Here is a 22600-nt window from a genome sequence, read left to right as displayed (position 1 = left end):
TGTGTGTGTGTGTGTGTGTATACCGAAGGAAGACTGCAGCTACCTTATTCTGCAAGCACGCTGTGATTCCAGTTTCCGTGTACATTGGATAAAAAAAAAATAAATAAATTGCTGTCAAACTTTTTTTTTTTTAATTCTCTCTTTTCCAGAGGAAGACGGTGGAGGCGCTTCTCCTGGTAGTTAAGGACTCGGGAGACCCTGCGGCGAGGCCCTTGGCGCCGCCGCCACGGCGGAGCGCAGGGCTCCACTAGCCCGACGGGTCTCCCATCTAACTGATCTAATCAATGGCTCGGAAGCTCTGGGGCTTCGGGCTCCGCCCCCGCCAGTCTCTCCTCCGCCTTCCATTGGGCGCGGGCCGAGGGGGCAGGGCCTTGCTCCTCACGCGGATTGGCTGGCAGGGAATCAGTATCAATGTTTAAGCGGCGGCGTGAGGTGAATAGAGTCAGTCAGTAAGAGGCGCTGGGGAGAGAGCGGGGACTGCGAGCCCGGCGGATGCGGCAGCGCGGAGGGCGGCTGGGGAGACGCTACTCCAACTGTTGAATTTTCACCTTTTCATTTCCACCGAAGCTTTGCTTGCGGAGATGGATTTATTTGCTTTGAAATCCGCACGTCTTTCGCAGGCTGTGAGCTGATCCTGACAGGCACCAGACTGAAAGAGACCACCCGTGACAGAAAAGGAGGAAAAAAAAAAAAACCCTCCACAACGGACTGCACAATTAACTACGCACGCCGGTGCTGGACTTTGTGAATAGAGAACACTGGGGAAAACCGTGAACTGTGACGCGGGGCTAAGCTTTGAACAGTCATTGTAATCCTGATTTTTTTTCTTTTTTTCCTAAGACTCTGAAAGATTTGTGGGTTCCTCACGCCTAACCAAAAGGAAAGGTTTTAAAAAATAAATACACACACCTAGCAAAACAGACGCCTTGTTTTCCAGAGCCTCGGACTCCGGCAGAAAGAGGTAGAGTAAAAGTGCTGCTGGGTTCAGCTTCACCTTCCTCCTTCCCTCCCTCCCCTTCTCTCGCTTTTTTTTTTTTTTTCCTTTTTCACCAAAACATGAATCTGGCTTTTCTTTCTGTAGAGTGAGTCAGAGAAAGCGTTAGAAAGAAGCCACAACTAATGTCTGTGAAGGGAGGACCATGAGGCGAGAGTGAATACGATTCGTTCCGCTGCTTCTGACTCATCGGGCAGATCGGAACACCTGCATTTCTGGATGTGTCATTCCCGTATGTCGAGGCGCTTCGAGAACTCGAAATAATGTGTAGACAGACCTGTGCCTAACATCCCCCGGGCGGCAGCTCCCCGGGGTGGGCGCCCCAGGCTGGACCGCTGCGGCCGCAGCCCCTCGCCCGCTGCCCTAGCGAGTCGCCCAGACTGTATGAGCGAGACTGCAGAATGCATCACGCCAAACCTTGATGTGTTCCTTTCATCCAGCCCACTCCTCCTACTATAGAAAAAATTGAAGCAAAAAAAAAAAAAAAAAATCCCGCACTTCATTCGCTTCAAATATTCACCACTTTTATTTCTCGCCAAGGTTTTCCTTTCTAGATGAAGAGGACTGGGAGGCAGGGCCATTGGAAGGAGATGCTGAATAGAAAGAAAAGAGAGGCACTTGACAGCCCAGCCCTGTGAATGCAGAGACTGTTTCCCTTCTAACGAGAGACAGGGAGAGTGTGTGTGCGAGCACTGGGAGGGTGGCTCCCCCTTCCTTTTTATTCCGCCTCCCCCTCCCCTTTCAAATCTGCACATCCAACCATGAGTTGCCTGTTGATTTCCTTTCGTCTGGGAAGAAAAGAAAACTGGAATTAAACTGCAGCTAGAGAAGTCCTGGCTCGCGGGGAGAGAATGGGATGGTAGCGGCGGCTACTGGCTTGGCGTAGAGAAATCACAGAGTGTGTTCTACGAACAGAGGCGGAGATATATCTATATATTTTTCTCCTCCCAGTAGACTCACACCACAAACGCTGATCAGACTGTGGCTTTCTTGGCTTGGGGGAAAGCCTTTTCCGAGGAAGAGAGGGAGGAGCCTGGGAGAGGGAGGAAACTACAAATCGGGACACTAGTTCTTTGCGCTGCATTTCCTCCCCTCCCTTTGGCTGCTCGGAAAGAAGAGGGAGAGAGAGAGAGAGAGAAAAAAAAAAAAAAAAATCTTGGCTGGGAGATGCAGTCCGCCGCCGCCGCTGCCTCAGCCGGCAATGCAAGATTAGATCTCTAAATGCAGCAAAACACTGCCTGAAAACAGTCCAGCCCGCGAAGCAAGCAGACATTTCACAGGGCTCCTGGGAAGCTTGAAAATATATCTGACTCTCTTCGTTGTTCCTCATCCCCATCAATTTCATCACAGGAGGCGAGAAACAAGTAAGGATTTCACTTTCCGATCTGCCTGAAGACACACCTCCCCGCTCCCTCCCCCACCCGATGTGAAGAGTATTCCGGAGGCAAAAGGCAGAAGTGGATTTGCAGCGCCCTAGCGGGAGCGAGGAAAACCTACGGATTCTTTAGCTCATTATCATCCTTCCCAGACGCTATTTCCTTCTTATCGCTGGTCTCATTGCTCAAGTTTGAGTCGCCCGAAGTCCCGGCGGGAGAGACAAAGCCCCGGGCTCGCCCCCAGCCGCAGGGAGCCTCCGCCTTGCTCAGTGCCCCTGCGGCTCCGCTGCGCTGCTGCTTCTCGCCCAGTGCGGATGCTGTAGATCAACAGGTTCGGGGAACTTGAGAGGAATAAGGAGAGACCGCCCGGTGCCGCAGCCCGGGAGCGGAAGGAAGGAAGGACCCACAGACTTGAGGTTCGCGTCGCGCGCGAACACTGCCCCAAGCTGGCGCGCACCCATCCATTCGCCCTTCCAGTCCGGCTGCTTCTGCCGACACCCCACCGGTCTGGGATGTACCTTTCCATCTGTTGCTGTTTCCTCCTATGGGCCCCTGCCCTGACGCTCAAAAACCTGAACTACTCCGTACCGGAGGAGCAAGGGGCCGGCACGGTGATCGGCAACATCGGCAAGGATGCTCGACTGCAGCCTGGGCTTCCGCCCGCAGAGCGCGGCGGCGGCGGCGGCGGCGGCGGGCGCAGCAAGTCGGGTAGCTACCGGGTGCTGGAGAACTCGGCGCCGCACCTCCTGGACGTGGACGCCGACAGCGGGCTCCTCTACACCAAGCAGCGCATCGACCGCGAGTCCCTGTGCCGCCACAATGCCAAGTGCCAGCTGTCCCTCGAGGTGTTTGCCAACGACAAGGAGATCTGCATGATCAAGGTGGAGATCCAGGACATCAACGACAATGCTCCGTCCTTCCCCTCCGACCAGATTGAGATGGACATCTCCGAGAACGCGGCCCCCGGCACCCGCTTCCCTCTCACCAGCGCGCACGACCCGGACGCGGGTGAGAACGGGCTCCGCACCTATCTGCTTACGCGCGACGACCACGGCCTCTTCGCGCTGGACGTCAAGTCCCGCGGCGACGGCACCAAGTTCCCAGAGCTAGTTATCCAGAAGGCACTGGACCGCGAGCAGCAGAACCACCACACGCTCGTTCTGACCGCCCTGGATGGCGGCGAGCCGCCGCGCTCCGCCACCGTGCAGATCAACGTGAAGGTGATTGACTCTAACGACAACAGCCCGGTCTTCGAGGCGCCCTCCTACCTGGTAGAGCTGCCCGAGAACGCCCCGCTGGGCACCGTGGTCATTGACCTGAACGCCACCGACGCCGACGAGGGTCCCAACGGCGAAGTGATCTACTCCTTCAGCAGCTATGTGCCCGACCGCGTGCGGGAGCTCTTCTCCATTGACCCCAAGACCGGCCTGATCCGTGTCAAGGGCAACCTGGACTATGAGGAGAATGGGATGCTGGAGATCGACGTGCAGGCCCGAGACATGGGTCCCAACCCCATCCCGGCCCATTGCAAGGTCACTGTCAAGCTCATCGACCGCAACGACAACGCGCCGTCCATCGGTTTCGTCTCCGTGCGCCAGGGGGCGCTGAGCGAGGCCGCCCCGCCCGGCACCGTCATCGCCCTGGTGCGGGTCACTGACCGAGACTCTGGCAAAAACGGGCAGCTGCAGTGCAGGGTCCTGGGCGGAGGAGGGGCGGGCGGCGGCGGCCTGGGCGGGCCGGGAGGTTCTGTGCCCTTCAAGCTGGAGGAGAACTACGACAACTTCTACACCGTGGTGACTGACCGCCCGCTGGACCGCGAGACACAAGACGAGTACAACGTGACAATTGTGGCGCGGGACGGGGGCTCTCCTCCACTCAACTCCACCAAGTCGTTCGCCGTCAAGATTTTGGACGAGAATGACAACCCTCCTCGTTTCACCAAGGGACTCTATGTGCTGCAGGTGCACGAGAACAACATCCCAGGAGAGTACCTGGGCTCTGTGCTCGCCCAGGACCCCGACCTGGGCCAAAACGGCACAGTGTCCTACTCCATCCTGCCCTCGCACATCGGCGACGTGTCCATCTACACCTATGTGTCTGTGAACCCCACCAACGGAGCCATCTACGCCCTGCGCTCCTTTAACTATGAGCAGACCAAAGCTTTTGAGTTCAAGGTGCTCGCTAAGGACTCCGGCGCGCCCGCGCACTTGGAGAGCAACGCCACTGTTAGGGTGACTGTGCTAGACGTGAATGATAACGCTCCGGTGATCGTGCTGCCCACGCTGCAGAACGACACGGCTGAACTGCAGGTGCCGCGGAACGCTGGGCTGGGCTACCTGGTGAGCACCGTGCGCGCCCTTGACAGCGACTTCGGCGAGAGCGGGCGCCTCACCTACGAGATCGTAGATGGTAACGACGACCACCTGTTTGAAATCGATCCGTCCAGCGGCGAGATTCGCACGCTTCACCCCTTCTGGGAGGACGTGACGCCGGTGGTGGAGCTGGTGGTGAAGGTGACTGACCATGGCAAGCCCACCCTGTCCGCAGTGGCCAAGCTCATCATTCGCTCGGTGAGCGGCTCCCTGCCCGAGGGGGTGCCCCGGGTGAACGGCGAGCAGCACCACTGGGACATGTCGCTGCCGCTCATCGTGACTCTGAGCACTATCTCCATCATCCTCCTGGCGGCCATGATCACCATCGCCGTCAAGTGCAAGCGCGAGAACAAGGAGATCCGCACTTACAACTGCCGCATCGCCGAGTACAGCCACCCGCAGCTGGGCGGGGGCAAGGGCAAGAAGAAGAAGATCAACAAAAATGATATCATGCTGGTGCAGAGCGAGGTGGAGGAGAGGAACGCCATGAACGTCATGAACGTGGTGAGCAGCCCCTCCCTGGCTACCTCCCCTATGTACTTCGACTACCAGACCCGCCTGCCCCTCAGCTCGCCCAGGTCGGAGGTGATGTATCTCAAACCGGCCTCCAACAACCTGACTGTCCCTCAGGGGCACGCGGGCTGCCACACCAGCTTCACCGGACAAGGGACTAATGCGAGCGAGACCCCGGCCACTCGGATGTCCATAATTCAGGTAGGAGACTTTTAGCCTAACTGGAACTTCACTTTCTTGCTGGTTGGGAGCTGTCCTGAAATCTTTGGAACAGGGCACTCCACACTGCCAGCAGCAGTGAGAGGGGAATTTTTTTTAAGTGAAAATGATTTTCACTTTTGCCACTGTGTGTAGAAGATATTCTATACATAACCCATCCCATGTAGGCTAAAATCTACAAGATGTAAATGTCTTACTTTTCTTACATTTTAAAGTTTATTTTTAGAGGTTTTAAAATGTTACCAATGTTAAGTATTCATAGTTTATTTTACTTTATTTGTTGGTTTGCATTTCTTTCCCCCCAAAAAAGGATTCGTAGTGTAGAAAAAATACTGTTTTAGTTAATTTACTTTAAGTTCATTAAAACAATCTGACGCCAAAAGAAATGTTCACTCAACTATCAAGAAGTTAACCACTTGAAGTACAACATAGCAACCAGTCAGAATTCCAGAGCCTGAATCAATTGGAGCTAAGTTTTCACAACCCCTAAAAATCAGTTTTATATTTCAAAAGTGTTTTAAAGGATGTGAATCTCATTTATTCTTCACCTGAAACTGCAGCGTAATGCATTAGTGTAGCTTAAGCTTTGGAAATGTGAATTATGCTCTGAAGGTCTTAGAAAAGTTTGAGAAAATATTAGGCCCTGGAGAATGACTAGTAAGTCTCTGTGAAAAGTTTAAATCTGTTTTGTGATTTTCCTGATGTATTGTTTCCTGGAATCAATGAGGGATTACGAGTATACTAGAACGGCAGGCTCACTCTGTGCTGTTGAAAACAGGAGGCAAAGTTGCACAAAAGGCACTTGTGCCAAAAATAATTCCAGGATGCATTTAGTTTTCATACTGTGTGTAATTTCATCATATCTACATGATATATATTAGATAGTATAATTTAAAGTTATTGACATATGAAAAAAAAAAAAAAAAACCTCACTGACCCAGCATGGACACTAGACTCTTAACAACAGCAGGTGCCTGTATAGTGTCTGTCTAGTCACTGCCTAGTTTCTTTCATCCACTATTGAGTTGTGTCATGGAAAAACTTAATTCTTGCTTATTATGAATGTGTGTTGCTACAGATTACTCTGAATGAGCAATACTTGAAATGCACAATTGAGTTTAACTAAAAGTGACATTTTGAGAGAAAGATTAGTTTGGGGCAAATGAAAATAATTTGTTCAGAGTTTTATGCTTTGAAAGAGCAAACTCCTTTTAATGACTCTTGATTCAGTAATGTTTTTATTATTCAAACAGAATAGTAAAAGTTCATAATCTCTAAATTTCTAACATAAGTATAACAAATACTAAAACTTAGCAAAATATTTTCTATAATAGTATTATGTCCTTGTAGATCAGACTGTTGTACTTGACGGGAGACTGAATACTGAAGTATCAGTTGTAGTATTAATATCCCACTTTTTACAGTGTTTGCTATACACCAGTAATCATGGTTTTTTTGGAGGTCTATATAAAACTGAACAAGAAATTCCTCCCATAAAAAAACTGTAGTTTGTCTGAAAATCTGTGTAAAACTGGTATTTATGATAATTTCTTTAGAGGAAGATATGTTAATACACATTTCTAGATCTATGGTAGTCATTTGATAAATACACATATGTTACATATCTTTCTTACATTTTTACCATTGACAGTTACAAAGATATCACAGAGGGCTAATGTTTATTCTTCTACTTCAAGTACTATGAATTGAATTCATATTTAGAGTGCAGTAAAAACGAAGTCTGTACAGTAGAATTCTCAGCAAACCTGATTCCTGGTCAGATTAGTGAGAAACAATCTTGGATGGAAGTATTCAGGAGGTTTTAGGGGGGTGGCGGGCAGGCATCCCTATACTGTGTTTACACCATATTCTTCTTGAAGCTGATCACTGCCCAAGGGATGGATAATGGTGATGATGATTCCTCTCATTAGCAGTAAAACTTGAGCCAAAGAAAACCACACACACACACACACACACACACACACACACACACACACACGAAGGGAGAGAGAGAATTTGAAGAGAAAACAAAGGAGACAAACTTCCTTGCTATTCCGTTTCTTCCCGAATCTTAACTCAAGCCATAAAGACACAGAAGAAGTTTTTCTTGATTTTTTTTTTTTTTCTCACAGTGGTTCAGTTTCCCATACTGTTCCTGCCCTGGAAATATCCTCAGTACACAATGTTAAAACAGGCTCTTTATTTATTTAATTTTTCCTATTGAGTTTTTGCAGTCCTATAAAGGATACTTTTAAAATTCCTAATAGGTTAATTTCCTTTTAAATGTGTCAGGTTTTTCTCAATGCTTATTATGGAGAACAAAGGAAATTGATTACAGTGACCTTTCATTTTTCCTTTCTTTTTTAAACTAGTATGCTGCAAACACTTTGTGCTGAAGTGACATGCTCAAATTAAAGTGTTCAGGTATCCCACAATCTTGTTTCAAGTGCATTTATTAAAGTGTATTTAACACAGCCTGCTGAAGAAACACACTATTAATTTCATGTGTATTTCTGAAAGAATTTTAATCCACAGAGTGCAGTTGGACTTAAATCTACTAGGTCTAGGTTATTTTGATTTTCCAGCATCTGTGCTGGTTAGAATGTTCCCAGTGATTTCTACTGATGGAATGAAAATAATATCATAGCTGTTTTGAAATACACTGGTTGAGAGTGGTGATATGAAATTTAGGAACTTTAGGATTTATAAGACTCATGTTACAACTCAAATTAAAATTTCTCAAAAGATTTTGTATGAGTCACAGGGTCTAAAATGCTACGGTTAAGATCTCTAGGTTCTTGGGCATAAGAATATTTTTATTGGAAATGGATGCAGAATAATCACGTAAGCTTGTGTAGAAAGAATGGTTTGTGAGAAGAGACGTTTTCACCAAGTTTCTCAGCCCAAGTCAAGTCAGTCTATGAAGTGTTTAAACAATTGGCTAGTGATGAAAGTACCCTCAATAGTGTGAATCATAATACAACATTGTTATAATGGAATATTTTATTTATTTTAAAGCTACGAAAGTGATTTTGAAAAATAGGAACAAAGACCTTGTCATAGGTAAGGCAAATAGATCATTACAACAAATCTATATAAAAAAAAAAAAAAAACACTGTTCATAGGAGCAACTTCCATGTGAATTATTTCATGTGTTAGTATGAAAATCTAAAATCAAGTAGAGATCATTAATAATTGTCACGAGTAACTGCTGATCGTGGCTTGGCAAGAATCATTTGTTAAATCTTAGGGTAACTTTTCAACAGGTGTTTTCAACGAAGGCCTAGCTGAGAAGAGGGAGGAAGCTGGGGACTTCTCATTGGTGGGAGAATTACCAGTTTTGTTTGAACATCTGTGTTTTCAGACTTTTTTTTTTGAGCATGACTACAAGTCATTTTAATATGCTATCATAGAAGAAAATATACTGAGCCAGCAGAATAAGATGTACTAAAATAAATTTTTCAAAGGAATACATTCTTACACAGTGTTTTACAGTTCAATTTTAAAAGATTCGCATTGGGGTTGACTTTAGGTTCTTTATGCTGGCAGAGGAAATCCTTTTGCTATACCTGCGTGGTCTCTTCAATAAAAGTGAATTAAACAGATGGTAAATGCTTACAGTCAATCCAAATATGTAAAAATGAGATAGAGGCATAGAGGACTAAAGTATCATAGTGTCGACAGGAAATTAAGTATTTTAGAATGAAAGGGTAAAAGGAAAAAAGTATACCTTTACTAGAGACATTAACTGTTACCTGTCTTTATTCCTGCTTCTCTACCACAAGAGATTCTTGACTTGGGACTCAGATGAGTTCTCAAGACCACAATCTTCAAAACTTCATACTCTAGTATATTAATGATTTCAGTAACAAACACAAGTATGCCGACAATTTTTTTCACTTACAATTAAAAAAATTTTTTTTGCAATATTATTATAAGACGGTACGTTTTGATTAGTTATATGCATTTGTTTCCATAAACTTGATGTATATCTGTCTCTATTCATAGGGGTTTTTGTGGACTGAGTAGGAAGGGAATATCCCTTTCTCACTGCAGGCCTTTAGGACTGTCTTGTCCATTTGCCTTTTGAAGTTTCTTATAAGATAAGATGTATTCTTACTCCAGATTAACAGGAGTACACAATCATAAAATGTATTTTTCTGTTTTACCATATATTAAAAGTAGCACAAATAAAGTAGGAATAAACTTAAAAAGATAATCAGCGATTAAGGTGTTTTGAATTTCTTTGGAGAGGAGTTTAAAATCCAAATTATTAACATCATTTTTAATATATTCTTACTTTTATTCTTAGTTTTGCGTGTACTCATGAAAATCACAGCTCCAACAGAAATGTGTGCATTTCTCTTTTATAGTAAATGAAAATACAAAAGGTATAATTTTTACTATATGAACTAGAAAGCTCAGAATCTCATTTTTAATACTATTTGATTTAACTACTCATAATATAATAACTTCTTTATCCATTAGCTTTTTAGTTTCCAGTGACATTTCTAAAATATTAGCTGGATAATACTTTATCATCCTTACACTGAGATGATAATCATCAATCTTTTAAAAATGTAGGAATACAATAATTTTTAATTTTACTTAAGTTATTTGAGTGAGTTATATAAATTTAATTGAGTTCTATGAGAATTTTATAATTTCAATAAATATTGTCATATATAAATCTGCACAGAGGACTTTGGAATTTTATTCTTGTCATCTTCATGTTATTTAAGGCTGTATGCGATTCATGAAAAATATCAGATTGTAGAAAAGTATGCCTTAAAATTCCTATCTCAAGTGCTTGAACATACTTTTTAGTCAAGAAAAAAAATTTACATGTTCTAAAACACTATCTATTGCCTGTAACTATATTGATCAAGACAGACCCCAAAATTAAAATAAAATAAAACATATTTTCCAGAAACTTTTCTCAATAAAGTTGATGTTATAATAATATTATTTACTTTTATGGTGCATAGATGCATGTTTATATATAAGGTTAAAATAAATAAATTATTCTTAAAATGATCCCAAATATCACCTCTATTAATGGACTAAGAAATATACATATTTTTAAAGAAAAAAAAACTTAAAAATCTCCAGATAAATATTTGATACTGTTTAAAAATATAATATTTATACCGTGTCATGTTTCACTACCGTTATCAGGTTTCAAATTTTTCACTGTTAGCGCTGCTTATGTGATATAATGCAGTAGACATGTATTTATAAATATAAAAGATATAAATTAAGAATATACCATTTTTTGGGATTAATAAGGGTTTACGTGCATTTACTGCAGTGAAGGCTGGCTCTGCCCATATTTATGAAAATGTGAACAATAAAACTTCCTGGCAAAAGTAAAGTATGGGTATACATGTATAAATGTCTTTATATTTTCAGTATAATGTATAACTCAAGCACAAATATTAGCCCATTTTTCTACTTTTTTAGTTTAAAGGTGGTTCTCCTCTTTTTAAGAGTGAACTCAAACCTTTATTTTTCTTTGAAAGTAGGTTAAAACTTGATGACCTTACTGTCTAAAAGCTTCAAACATTTTGAAGTTCCTTAAAGTAAAGCCAGTCATTCCAGAGCAGAGTAGTTAGGAAACAGCTGGCCTTCAGTAGACAGTACATTGGCGTTTATGTAGATTTAGAGGAAAAAAATCTCATCCAAATTTCGGATTCTTTCGGAAGTATGGTGGGATGGCTGGAGGCATTGTGAGAATGTACACTGGGAGCTTGATGATGAAACCACAGGAGGAAGGTGAAGCCACTAGAACTAGATTCATGCCAGTTAGGAAGTGAAACTTAACTCCCCTCTGCTGAGAAGTCTTGTAATACATTCAATAGTGGGTAAATTCTTACAAATGCACCTGCTAATTATGATATTAGTCATTGCTCCAGAATGTATTCCCCTCAGTGATGCTTCTGTTTAATAAATCCCTCAGGGCATTATCTTAAAGCCATATTTTAGTAAAGCCATTAGGGGAACTTTTTTTTTTTTTGTACTGAATTCCTTCAACCAATGACTGTATATTTGTTAGAGAATAGCAGGAAGATCATTTTGCCTATCAATTTGAAGTTAGTGTGACTTCTGCCACCCACGTACAAAACACTTTTAAATCTTCATTAGACCTACACTGATCTATTGTCAACCTATTTTACCTAAGGAGAAGTTGACAAGAATTCCCTTCATTGGCACACAGTATCTTACAGTTAGTCATAGCTTTCACCACTAGCTTTGACAGTGATAGATTGCTAGCCTTTGATCTTCTGAAATAAATTATCTATAATAAAGTAGTCCTTAATGACATCAACATTCCCTGCTGTGACTAAGAAGCTTGCTCTCTTCTGTCCTTGCTACTGCAGAAGTATCAATTCAATACTTTTAAGTTAAAGCAAAAAAAAAAAAAAAAAAGCTATAGCAAAATATAGATGCAAAATTGTTGCAGTGCGGATGGCATTTTTCACTTGTGTGCACCAAGTTCTTCCAGTGATTGTAAAATTGGTTTCAGACAGTGTTTGAGAGAATCTATTGATATACATGTGACATACTTTTATTTGTCTGTTCTGGTCCTAGTGACATTCTGATTACTGGTATTTGTAGGCTCTGCCCTGGATCTATTCCAGGGAGTTTTATTGTAGTGAAATGACTCTTACAGTTCATTGAGCATCTAGCATAACTGTGCTAAATATGATTGGCACGTTTGCATATATTTATTCAAAAAATAAGGCAGTTAAACAGCATAATTATGAGAAAACGAATCGTAACAATAAAAGACCGTTTAAGTTAACAAGCTTTGTGATCAAAGGATAAATACAGGTTGGATAAATGAGACTTTTAGATGTTAACTCATCTACATAAATAGACTTTGGTCTGATTAGGGGAATGGAATATATTCAAATAATTTGATGGTATTATAAATGCATTTTATTTCAGTCATTTTGAAATACTTAAAGACCTGAGTTATTTACTTTATGTTTCTATTCGATAAAATAGTCATGAACCATGTCCATGTTGGGTAAAAAATAGGCCAAGTAAAGATAAATAGAATCTTGTAAGCTTCTGTTTGGTGGAATACACCCTGTCTGAGCAGTATTTATTATTTTTTAGACTTGCAATGTTTTTGACTGATTTTTAATTAGTGGAACACATTAAAGGGACCATTTTAAGAACAATTTCTTGTTTACTTCCTTTATCAGCTAAAAGCAGCCTTTGTGGAATATGAAAGTGTGAGCATTAAAACTCTATTTCAACTTTTCAAAGCTACACATTCATAATTGTTTTGTAGATATGTACTGTTTTTAAGAAACACTGGATACATGTTTGTAAATTATATTAATACATAATGTAGATCATGACTTTACATTCTCAAAGTTTCTAATACCATTTTGATAGCATATATATTTTAAAATAACATTTAGCTTATAATGTAACTTAAGTAACTAATTTCCTTCCAACAACCATGGTATGTTTTCTTCAGCATCTTTTGGTGATAACTTTTAAAAATCGTAATTTAAGCATAAGTCATTAATTAGTATACTTTTTATAGTATTTTTACCTGAATCTTTAATAACTATTGCTAAGCAATGATTGAGTTATATGTAGAATTTTCATGTCCTCCAATTTGATAAAAATTCAAATTGAAGTACAGACACTTACCCTAAATTTCAGTAGCTTTTTTTTTATTATTATTAAAGCAGAAAAGCAACAGTTACTTTATTGTAGGCAGAAATGTTCATGAGGTCAAAATTTCATTTTTACTTTTGTATTCCAATTTTAGACTATCAGTGTCTTAGAAAATTTCTTAAATTTGTATTTAGTTGCAGTACGAACATTTGTATCACTTTTGAAGCTTAAAATATAAGTTTTCACCCTTAAGATATATTATTCCTCTTCTCTTCACAGACCCCAATATAAATATCTTTACTCTTCATTTTATTTTACACACAGCATATTTTACCAGGATATACTGAGGTTATTTTAGAACTGCATACTTGATAGATGTGTGCTGTTTTGCTTTTTTCACAACACCAAAGCAATTGCATTTCCAGAGCTGATATTTATAAAAGCAATTCACCTATGATTACCGTGAGAAGAATTATCTAACTTGCAGTATAAAGTAGCCAAAATGTACTTTTACTGATGCCCTCACTTCAGTAGGTAAGGTAACAGTAAGAATTTAGAATGTTCAAGAAATAATATGCTTAAAATCTTAACAAAGTTTACTGAGAAAGAATGCTAGCAACAATATTTTGGAAAAACAGGAATTAGCCTCAAAATAGGATTTGTTCTGGTTCAAATTTGATAATTGCTTACTGATACATCTTTAAATGAAAATTAGTCATAAAACTTTCTGAGCAACTTGAAAAATAATTTGCTTTGATTTCAGTAGTTCTGTCAGCAAAAAAAAGAAAACCAGAGTATTGTCTAAATATTAGTGAATTGTGTTCAGTGTCTTCTTGGGGCAAAAAAATTCTATTTTGCTTTGGCAGTTTTGATTCTATTTAAAAATTGTTTAGCCCAATCAACTTATTGCATTAAGAAGGTGAATAAGAGGAGTTATAAGTCATGCAAAATGAAAGAGAAATCAACTGTATATCATTATTAACACCCCCATTAAGATAGAATTAAAGATTACATGCAAACTTGCTTTCACAAAGTTTCAAAGCAAGACACTTGACTGCTTTATTTTTATTATTATTTTTAGCTTTGCATGACCTTGTGAAATATGAATGACTTTTTTCTTTTTGTTTTAAAACCAATGCTTCATCTCATTTTAATCTTGGTTGATTCAATCGGAAATTTCTGATTTATAAGAAAAGCTACACAAGACTGTTACTTGGCATGGTACACATGGAATGCATTTGTAATTTTAGAAACAATGAAAATATGTTGGTGGTAATGCATTAATGCAAATACAGATTAAGACACAGGATTGAGAGCAAGTATGATGTGAAAACTAGGAAATAATTTAATATAACACATAGACTGACAATTGTATAACCTTGCCTTTTTAGTGTTTGCAGATGCATGGATAGTAATTATTAGCTAAAATTCCAGATCCTGGAACTTCTAGGAAAGCTACTGTTTATCCCTAGATGATGCTAAAATAGGAAATAAGAGAACTGTCCCACTTAAAAAAATCCAACCTACAGGCTTTTGTGGGCGTTCTTGACAAAAGCCTATTCTGCAGTGTGGCCCTGATATCAGATATGCCAATACTAACAAATGAAGCAATATGCCTAAGTGAGGAGAAACTAAAAGACAGGGAATACATTTAAGGAGACCTTTTTTCCCCCCTGATTTTGAGCAATAGACTTTCCACAATTTTTTATAATCAAGACAATTACATAGTAATTTGGGTTAGAATGCATGCCCCATTCCCCATCTCAAAACCCAATTTGTTACCACCTGTGGCTATTTCTATAAAAAAAAAAAAAAAAGAAAGAGAGAAACATAATTACTATGAGTCTCAGCAGTCTTAGAGTAAATTTTTGCAATTACAATACTTCCCTTGGGCAGATGTGTGAAAATGGCAGATTAATTTCTGCCAGGATCTTTCTGTTCCTTGTGCATTTTTAGGTTTGGTGCCGCCTGCCTATTAGAGATGCTCTGTTTGCTCTGGTTAAAGGTTACGCCAGTGTTTCCATAGTAAATCTCTAGAAATGAAGAACCACAAGTCAACCATTAAATTTTGCCTTAGGTGAAACATTGACATGTAATGTCTCAGCAAAGGAGTAGGCAATATTTCCCACCACACTTCCCTGTTGCTTGGTTAAGTTTGAAGTAAATAGTAGTAGGACCATTTGTCAGTGTTCAGAAATCAGGACTTTCACTAGCAGGTAGAAAGAAAAGTGCAGTCCTTTGAAATGTAAAATAATAGCTAATCGACAGAAGTCAATGGAAGTATTTTTATTCTATGTTTGATCCTAAAGCTACTCAATGCATAAGAATTTTAAAGAGTCACCATAGAAATATGGAGACTGGATGGCTAACAGGAGATTTACCACTTGGTCAATTTCCTTTCATTCCTTCTTTTGGTTGTGGTATGTAAACTCCATTCATAATAAAGGTCTAATTGATCTACATACAAAATAATTAATGTTATTAATTCTGAACAGTTTTAAAACTCTGGGTCAGTGTTGTAATTCTTTATTAGTCATTTGGCACAAAGCCATGTATATAGGAAAATGCTTGGGGATAGTGGGACAGTGACCACATCCATCTTTGTTACTATAGTTGAGAGAACCTAGCATAGTTTCTAATACATAGTGGGCACTTAAAAATATGAATTATTTGTAATGTTCTATGATCCTGATCAGATATGAGCTGGAACTTGGATTCAAGCCTACAAGTTACTGAAGTCACAATCTAAGATATTATTCATAAGAACATACTGAAATAACAATCTGTTGGTAAATAATTTATTTGAAGGTGGCACATATAACAATTTTTATTTATAGTTTCTATCTTTTTAATAACTACGATGAAAATTCCTTTATAGTTCTAAAGATAATATTAGCAATTCATGAACAAAAAAAAAAACCAGGTGATCAAGTTTCACAATTATGAGCATAATGCTTTCACAGAATTTTTAATGTATTTATAAATCTGTGTGTGTATACATATTTATACATAAATCCAAAGTTTATACATAGTATATCAAGAAAAAAATAGTACTACTAGTAGCATATCTTTCATCTTTTGTTCTGTTACTTGGTATGGTTTATGAAGTATTGAAACTATGCAGTTCAGTTATGTCTTATGTTAAGGCTTTAAAAATCATACAGCTCCAGTAAATTAAACTGATATGATCCTTTTTTCTATGTTTTAATTAATATTAAGATAATTATATTTATGGAGACTTGTCATGAAATTAAAAAATATACTTATTTTTCTATGATTTTTTAATGAAATGAAATTATAAATAAACCATAAATGGTAATTTGGGGAATACATTTATTTGTATTTGTTGATATATAATTCTTATTATGAATTTATCACTTTGACCCCAACCATTTGCCATCTGATAATGGAAAAAGAAAATTACCATGGGCAGTTATCAAATGTATGTAATAATAATAACCCGACTTACAAAACTTCTCAAAATTTCAGAAGCTATCTCATGAAGGTGATAAGAATTTTTATGCACATCTCGAGTAAACACAAGCTAAGCATTCATATAAACAGTATGTTGCCCATTTCAGTATCATTTAAAATATATCCACGACCTGCAGAGTTATTCAATCTATAATCATTAATTCAAGAAAAAATAATGAAATAATTTAAAGAGCTCCTAATTGAAATACTTTACTACTTTTCAGCTATTCTAGGACTTAATTACTATTTATCTGAGTTTTAATTGTTGATTGCAAAATCCGTATCAAAAATAAGGAGGCTTGGTAGAATAAAGGCTTCAAACAGAATGAGCTTTCAAACCATATTAAAAATTTAATTATCCTCAGTTGCCAGTGTAGCTGAGATTCAAAATGACGGACAAAAATAATAGAAAAGAACATAGAAATACGAACCTAAGAAGTTTAGGATTCATTGTCAATTTCCATTCATAAAGAAAAGAAAGACTTTCTGAAAGATTAATAGTGCAAATATTATATAAGATTAGACTACAAATAACAAGTGCTCAATGGGGCCATTTATCTCCACAATTATCTGAACACTGTAGTTCAAGTCCATCTGTAAATTCACCCTGGAATATGTAACATCTGGGAAAGAAGTCCCATCAGCCATCAGTGCTGCTCTCTCCATGTGGGAAGCCAGACTGAGTCTTGAATTCATGTCACTACAAAAGGCCCCTGTGTCAGGGGCATATAGTTATTCCCTCAGACACAGTCAGTCGATCAGAGGCTGGGCCTGCAATATTTCATAATCTGTCTGAATTATACTCATATCTCAGAATGTGCTTTTTCTTGAACTATCATACATGCTTTGAAAAAAAAAAGAATAAGGCTGAGAAATGTGGAAATGTGACTTCCTAATAATGTTGGTAAAAATGTGAATGTTTTGCAAAATATACCAGTTTTTATGAATTTAGTTAGCCTTCACGTAAAACCATATAATCTAAACACATGAATCATTTGTTTAAACATTTCAAAAAGTTATTTCAATATTTGAAAAGTATTATCAAAACACAATTTGAGTGAAGCAAATGGAAGGGAATTAGTATTTATGCCTTATATACTGACCTGTTCTAACTATTTTCTTATCTTTGCCCTCTGCTCTCTTTTTTTGTGATATTCAGAAAATATATTTTTACAGGGACACCTTAAGAACATTGCACATTTACATATAACAAATGTATATTTTAAAATTTGGGTATATATACTAGTGTTTATCACCAGATTAATATTTAACTATACAGTTGTCCCTTGGTATCCGTGGGGCATATGTTCCAGGACCCCAGAGGATTACAAAATCAGAGAATGCTCAAGTCCCTTATGCACTGTATTTGCATATAACCTACACACATTCTCTCATATGCTTTAAATCACCTCTAGATACTTAAAATACCAAATGCAATGTAAACGTTCTGTAAATAGTTGTGAATACAATGTAAATGCTAAGTAAATAGTTGCCAGAGTGCAGGAAATTCAAATTTTGCTTTTTGGAAATTTATGGAATATTTTTCCCTTAATATTTTCCTTCTGAGGATGAATTGGAGGATGTGGAACCTGAGGACATGGAGAGCAGACTCTACGTGATTTTGGACATGAGATTCACATAGTTGATTTTACAGAGTGGAGCTAGATAGGGGTGGGTTAGATTTCAGATAGGTTGAATTGAATAATATTATGTTTAGCATTATTGAAATGCATGTAGTAGACAAGAACCTTAATGTGTATTTAGTTAAAACTCAAAAGCTTCTTAGATTTTCTCTCATCGAGACTTGAGAATATATTTTAAGAAGTAAAGTGTTGATTTTCTTTTTATATAAAAACAATAAAATAAACCTCTCCACATGATTCCCTCTTTTTGTTCTTCAGGCAAGACTGTGCTCTATTGAGGTATAGTAGAGATAGAATTCTCCATCTGCCACTCCCGAAAATAGAATGCTTAGTTTTTTACCTCTTGATAAATCTTCTTTATATGTTTATGCCTATGCAGGTCAGAGAAATAGACTAACATGCCAGATCGTAACATAAGGAAAGGAAATGTATGGTAAAACTTAGTCAACACATTTATTAAAATAATTTTCATTTGAAATTTAAGCCTCAGTGAATTTGAGCTTTATTTTAAATACTCATCATTTAAATAGAGAAATTAAATCTCCATGGACACATCTGTTATTTAATGACATTATAGTTTGGGTTTTGTTTGGTGGAAGTGTGGGATGCTGATGGAAAGGCACTTGAGGTAGGAGTAGGAAGGAGCTCTGATTCAATATCCCCAGGTAATATGATATGAATAATTGGAAAATGGAGATATCATTTCAGTTGGTTAATTGTAATAAACCTATTATCTTGTTAGAGCATTAAGGTAGAGTCAACATGTTGGGAAACAGATAAAAGGTGCATGAAAGCATTTAAAATTCAATCATTAGGTTTTATTACACCCATCTGCTCCCAGGAAATATGATTGGAAATTTGATTCATTGACCTTTAGCTACCATTTTGGATCACAGTTCCAAAGTCTATGTTTTCAAGTTGGACATTTGAAGTTAATTGAATAAGAGCCACATTCTGTACATTTTTAACCCAATTGCCTTCTTGAACAAAATTTCAAAAAAGAAAATCAGGCTTAATGGGCTGGCATATATTTGACAAAGAGGCAGCATAGTTATTTAATCCTGTATCTGGTTAAAGCAACAACTGTTCCACTTCATTAAGGTTTCTATTAACTAGAAGGACCAGTAAACTTTTTACTGTTGTTTCATTCACAAACTCCTGCTTCTCATTAATGATTCCTGGGTCCATGTTACACTACATTTATGTTTACAACATCCAGTTACACTAAAATCATCTACCATGACATAAGAAAAAAGGCAGTATTTAGCATTTCAGGTGATTACCGTTAATTTCAAAATTTTTGGCACTCCCCAACCCTTTTCACCAACATGAGTATGATATCAAAGAACCTTCCTAAAATATGCCTTCGCTCAGAGGGGTGATGTATGATAAAATTACATGCCTAACACGAAGAGTACATTATGGAAATTGATCATGATTTCGTGTCGGCTTTTGTGTGCTGCTCTGTTCACTGAAGTTCATGTAACTTGGAAAAGAATTGTGATTAGACAGGTGTTTCTTCAGCCCATGAGATCAAATTTCAGAAATATTTATATAGTTACGAGCCAGATGTACATAGCTTAACCTTATAATCCCATTTCTCAGCTTTTCCAAATACTTGGAAACTTGTTAAGTATGAAGCTGATTATTTTGGCACCATTTATCTCCATTAATAGGATTCAAATCTTTCTGATGCACAAGCTAGTGCTGTAAATATGATCTAGGATATTAAATCAGCATGGAAACTGAAAAAGTCGAATCTGTTTAAGGGCTAATTGATAGGGAAGCTCTTTTCTAAAGATTTTTAACGAGTATTTTGTTGACTTCTAAATATGAGAAGACACTTGGCGAGGGTGAAGGATGTAAATTTTGTGGATACTCTGCCTCTGCCATTTTGGTGTGAAGTCGTGACTACTCAGAGTCCTCATACTTCTTACCCTAACCTTGATCTCAGCCACCTTGGACCAAACATCTACCTTTTACAAATATTCCTTCCAGCATCCTCTCACTTGCAAGGCCTTACATGTCATTTGACATGTGAAATTATTTCAAATGCACTCATCCTTTCTTTTTTAATGAAGAGAGGCAATGCAGAGTAACGTAATAATGTGTCATGATTTTCATTATGCTTATTTATTGGTTCTGTGATAATAGATGGAGAGCTCATTGTTACGCTTTCAGTTTGAGCTATTTATGCACTAAAGCTACGAGGTGCACCATTTCATATTTGTGATGTCCTGGCCTCTCAAGAAAAAGGAGATCAGGATCCTTAAATCACACTAGACCAGGAAGAAGTTTATACTTTGTCTTTTTTATCTGAAATGAATAGCTTTTATAAACTACTTGACTCTGCTTGAATAAACTCATGCTCCTTCAGAGAGAGGAAAATCCTATTTGTCAAACTATATGTGACAACTTGACTCCCTGTTTTGAAAAGAAGGAAGAAGAAAACAGGCTAACAGTGAAGAAAACAAGTCTTCTGCTTTTTAAATCTCCTGTGGGGAAATTATCTACTTTGTGTTTTGTATTTATACAAAAATGTATCTACTGTACCAAAAAAAAGGAGATGTAATATTTTTAAAAACACAGAATTAGATGTAATCTATAAAGAAGAGTTCTTCAAGGAAAATTGAGATGTAAATATATAGATTTGGGGAAATTGAATATTTTTTTTCATGATACATTTTGAAGATGGATCTGCTTCACTAAAACTGTGCCTCTAGACCAATGTGGTTAAGATCCAGACTCTGCTGGTCCAGCGCCTTTTGGATTTCAGCAACTCTAACATCCAACTGGGATTTTGTCATCAGCCTCCAGGGATGAATTGGCTACATATGACCACAGGGCCAGTCACTCCTTTCCTCTTTGATTTTTAGCAAGTCTATAGTTTCCTTAGAAGAAGAGCTTTTCCTCTTAGGAAAACCAACAACTATTATAAAACCCTGATATGCAAAAATTCAGTCTTTTCATTAAGATAACTTCAAGTTGTTTTCAAGCTATATGACTTTGAGTTTTTATTTTTTATTAAAAAAATTGGGTGACTATATATTTTTTCCATAATTTTAAAAGAGATTCTTATTTATTGCAAAAATTCTACTAAAAAAATACCTAAAACAGTGCCTGGTGTATAGTAAGAACTCGTTACATGCTTGTGGATTGAACATAGAGAAAGTTGCATTTAAAAAGTCATAATTGCTTATAATTTAGTTCTTAGAGTTACCTACTGCGAACTTTTTTGGTTCAGATTCACAGTCTCTTTTCTAATTATCAAATCCAAAGGATTGAGACCCGAGCTGATTTAAGGCTATTTTAATATCTTTGTTTATTCCACTTAGTGTTAATATTAACATTTTTTAACTGAAGAAATATTAGTGTTTAACTTAGAGGTTTGTACCAGTCCTCACTGGGATGAGTAATACATGACATACAAACATATACACATGCAACTAGATTTTTACAATAAGTGGTAGATATTGTACAATATTATAGTTGACTACAATTCAATTTTAAAAAATGATATATGCAAAACCTATTAAGCTGCTTTTTGCTTAAAATTATATAAATATAGCATAGATATCTTTCTGTGTCAATAACGTAGTTTGATATTAGCTTAACAGTGGTGGAATTCTGGGCCACTTAATGGATATATTGTAATTCATATAATCAGTTACTCTCTGATTGACAGATTCTTTACAATGAGATTCTGTTGCCAAGGACTTGATTTAAAAAAAACTTGCTTTTCAGTCCGGAGCACGTTTCTTAATTTTTGTTGTTTGTTCGTTTTCTTACTGGGCTTAGTGATATTTGCTACTCATAGGACTGTTACTAGTATTGAAGATGAAATATGATTCTACTTCTAAAGAATATTGACAGTTCTAAATTCTGAATGAACATTAACACATAATCATTATTGTTAACAACAAAAGACAAAAAATTCTGAAGCAGATGTATTTTAATGTACTGATATGCAGGCATATTCTCTATAAAAACAATATTTTAGTTGGGCTTATTATTCACAAGAGTACAATTTTATTCTCAGTTACTTGTGATTATAAAAAATTGACTTTACTGGAATGCCAGTTTGTTTTACTGTAAATTTATATTTTGACCTCTTTAAACCAAGAATGGTCACTTTTGTTTGAATGTTAACTGGACATCTTAAAAAGTGACCACTTTTTGGTAGACTATCTTGCAAAAATTGGTTTCTAGATATCTAAAACTTCTTAAACTACTGAAAAAAACTCTAAAGTGGAAAGATGTTATCAAGTCCTTGTCAAGAACTGTGCTTTTTAGGCAGGGAGAACTTGTAGAAAGAAAAGCCCACACCAGGTAGAAATGGAAAAAAAAAAGTTTCCACAAAAGAACTGG

At 38.1% G+C, this 22600-nt stretch overlaps 1 protein-coding gene across 5 annotated transcripts in view; it reads left to right on the top strand.

The window, feature by feature from the left end:
• Positions 1 to 411: 411 nt before the first annotated feature.
• Positions 412 to 22600, top strand: part of PCDH17 (protocadherin 17) — a 98327-nt gene continuing 76138 nt past the window's right edge. For 3 of the 5 annotated variants that reach the window (XM_010977188.3, XM_031466097.2, XM_064493112.1), the window contains exon 1: positions 412 to 5456. In XM_010977188.3, coding sequence (XP_010975490.3) covers positions 2883 to 5456 — 2574 coding nt within the window. In that variant the 5' untranslated portion in view covers positions 412 to 2882. The remainder of the gene's footprint in view (positions 5457 to 22600) is intronic. The other 2 variants (XM_031466095.2, XM_031466096.2) reach the window with 2 other exon arrangements.

This window comes from Camelus dromedarius, chromosome 13, assembly GCF_036321535.1.
Source record: "Camelus dromedarius isolate mCamDro1 chromosome 13, mCamDro1.pat, whole genome shotgun sequence".
Taxonomy (NCBI): Eukaryota; Metazoa; Chordata; class Mammalia; order Artiodactyla; family Camelidae; genus Camelus; species Camelus dromedarius.
Note: the sequence above shows the minus strand (reverse complement) of the source record. Positions and strands in the feature narration are given on the sequence as shown.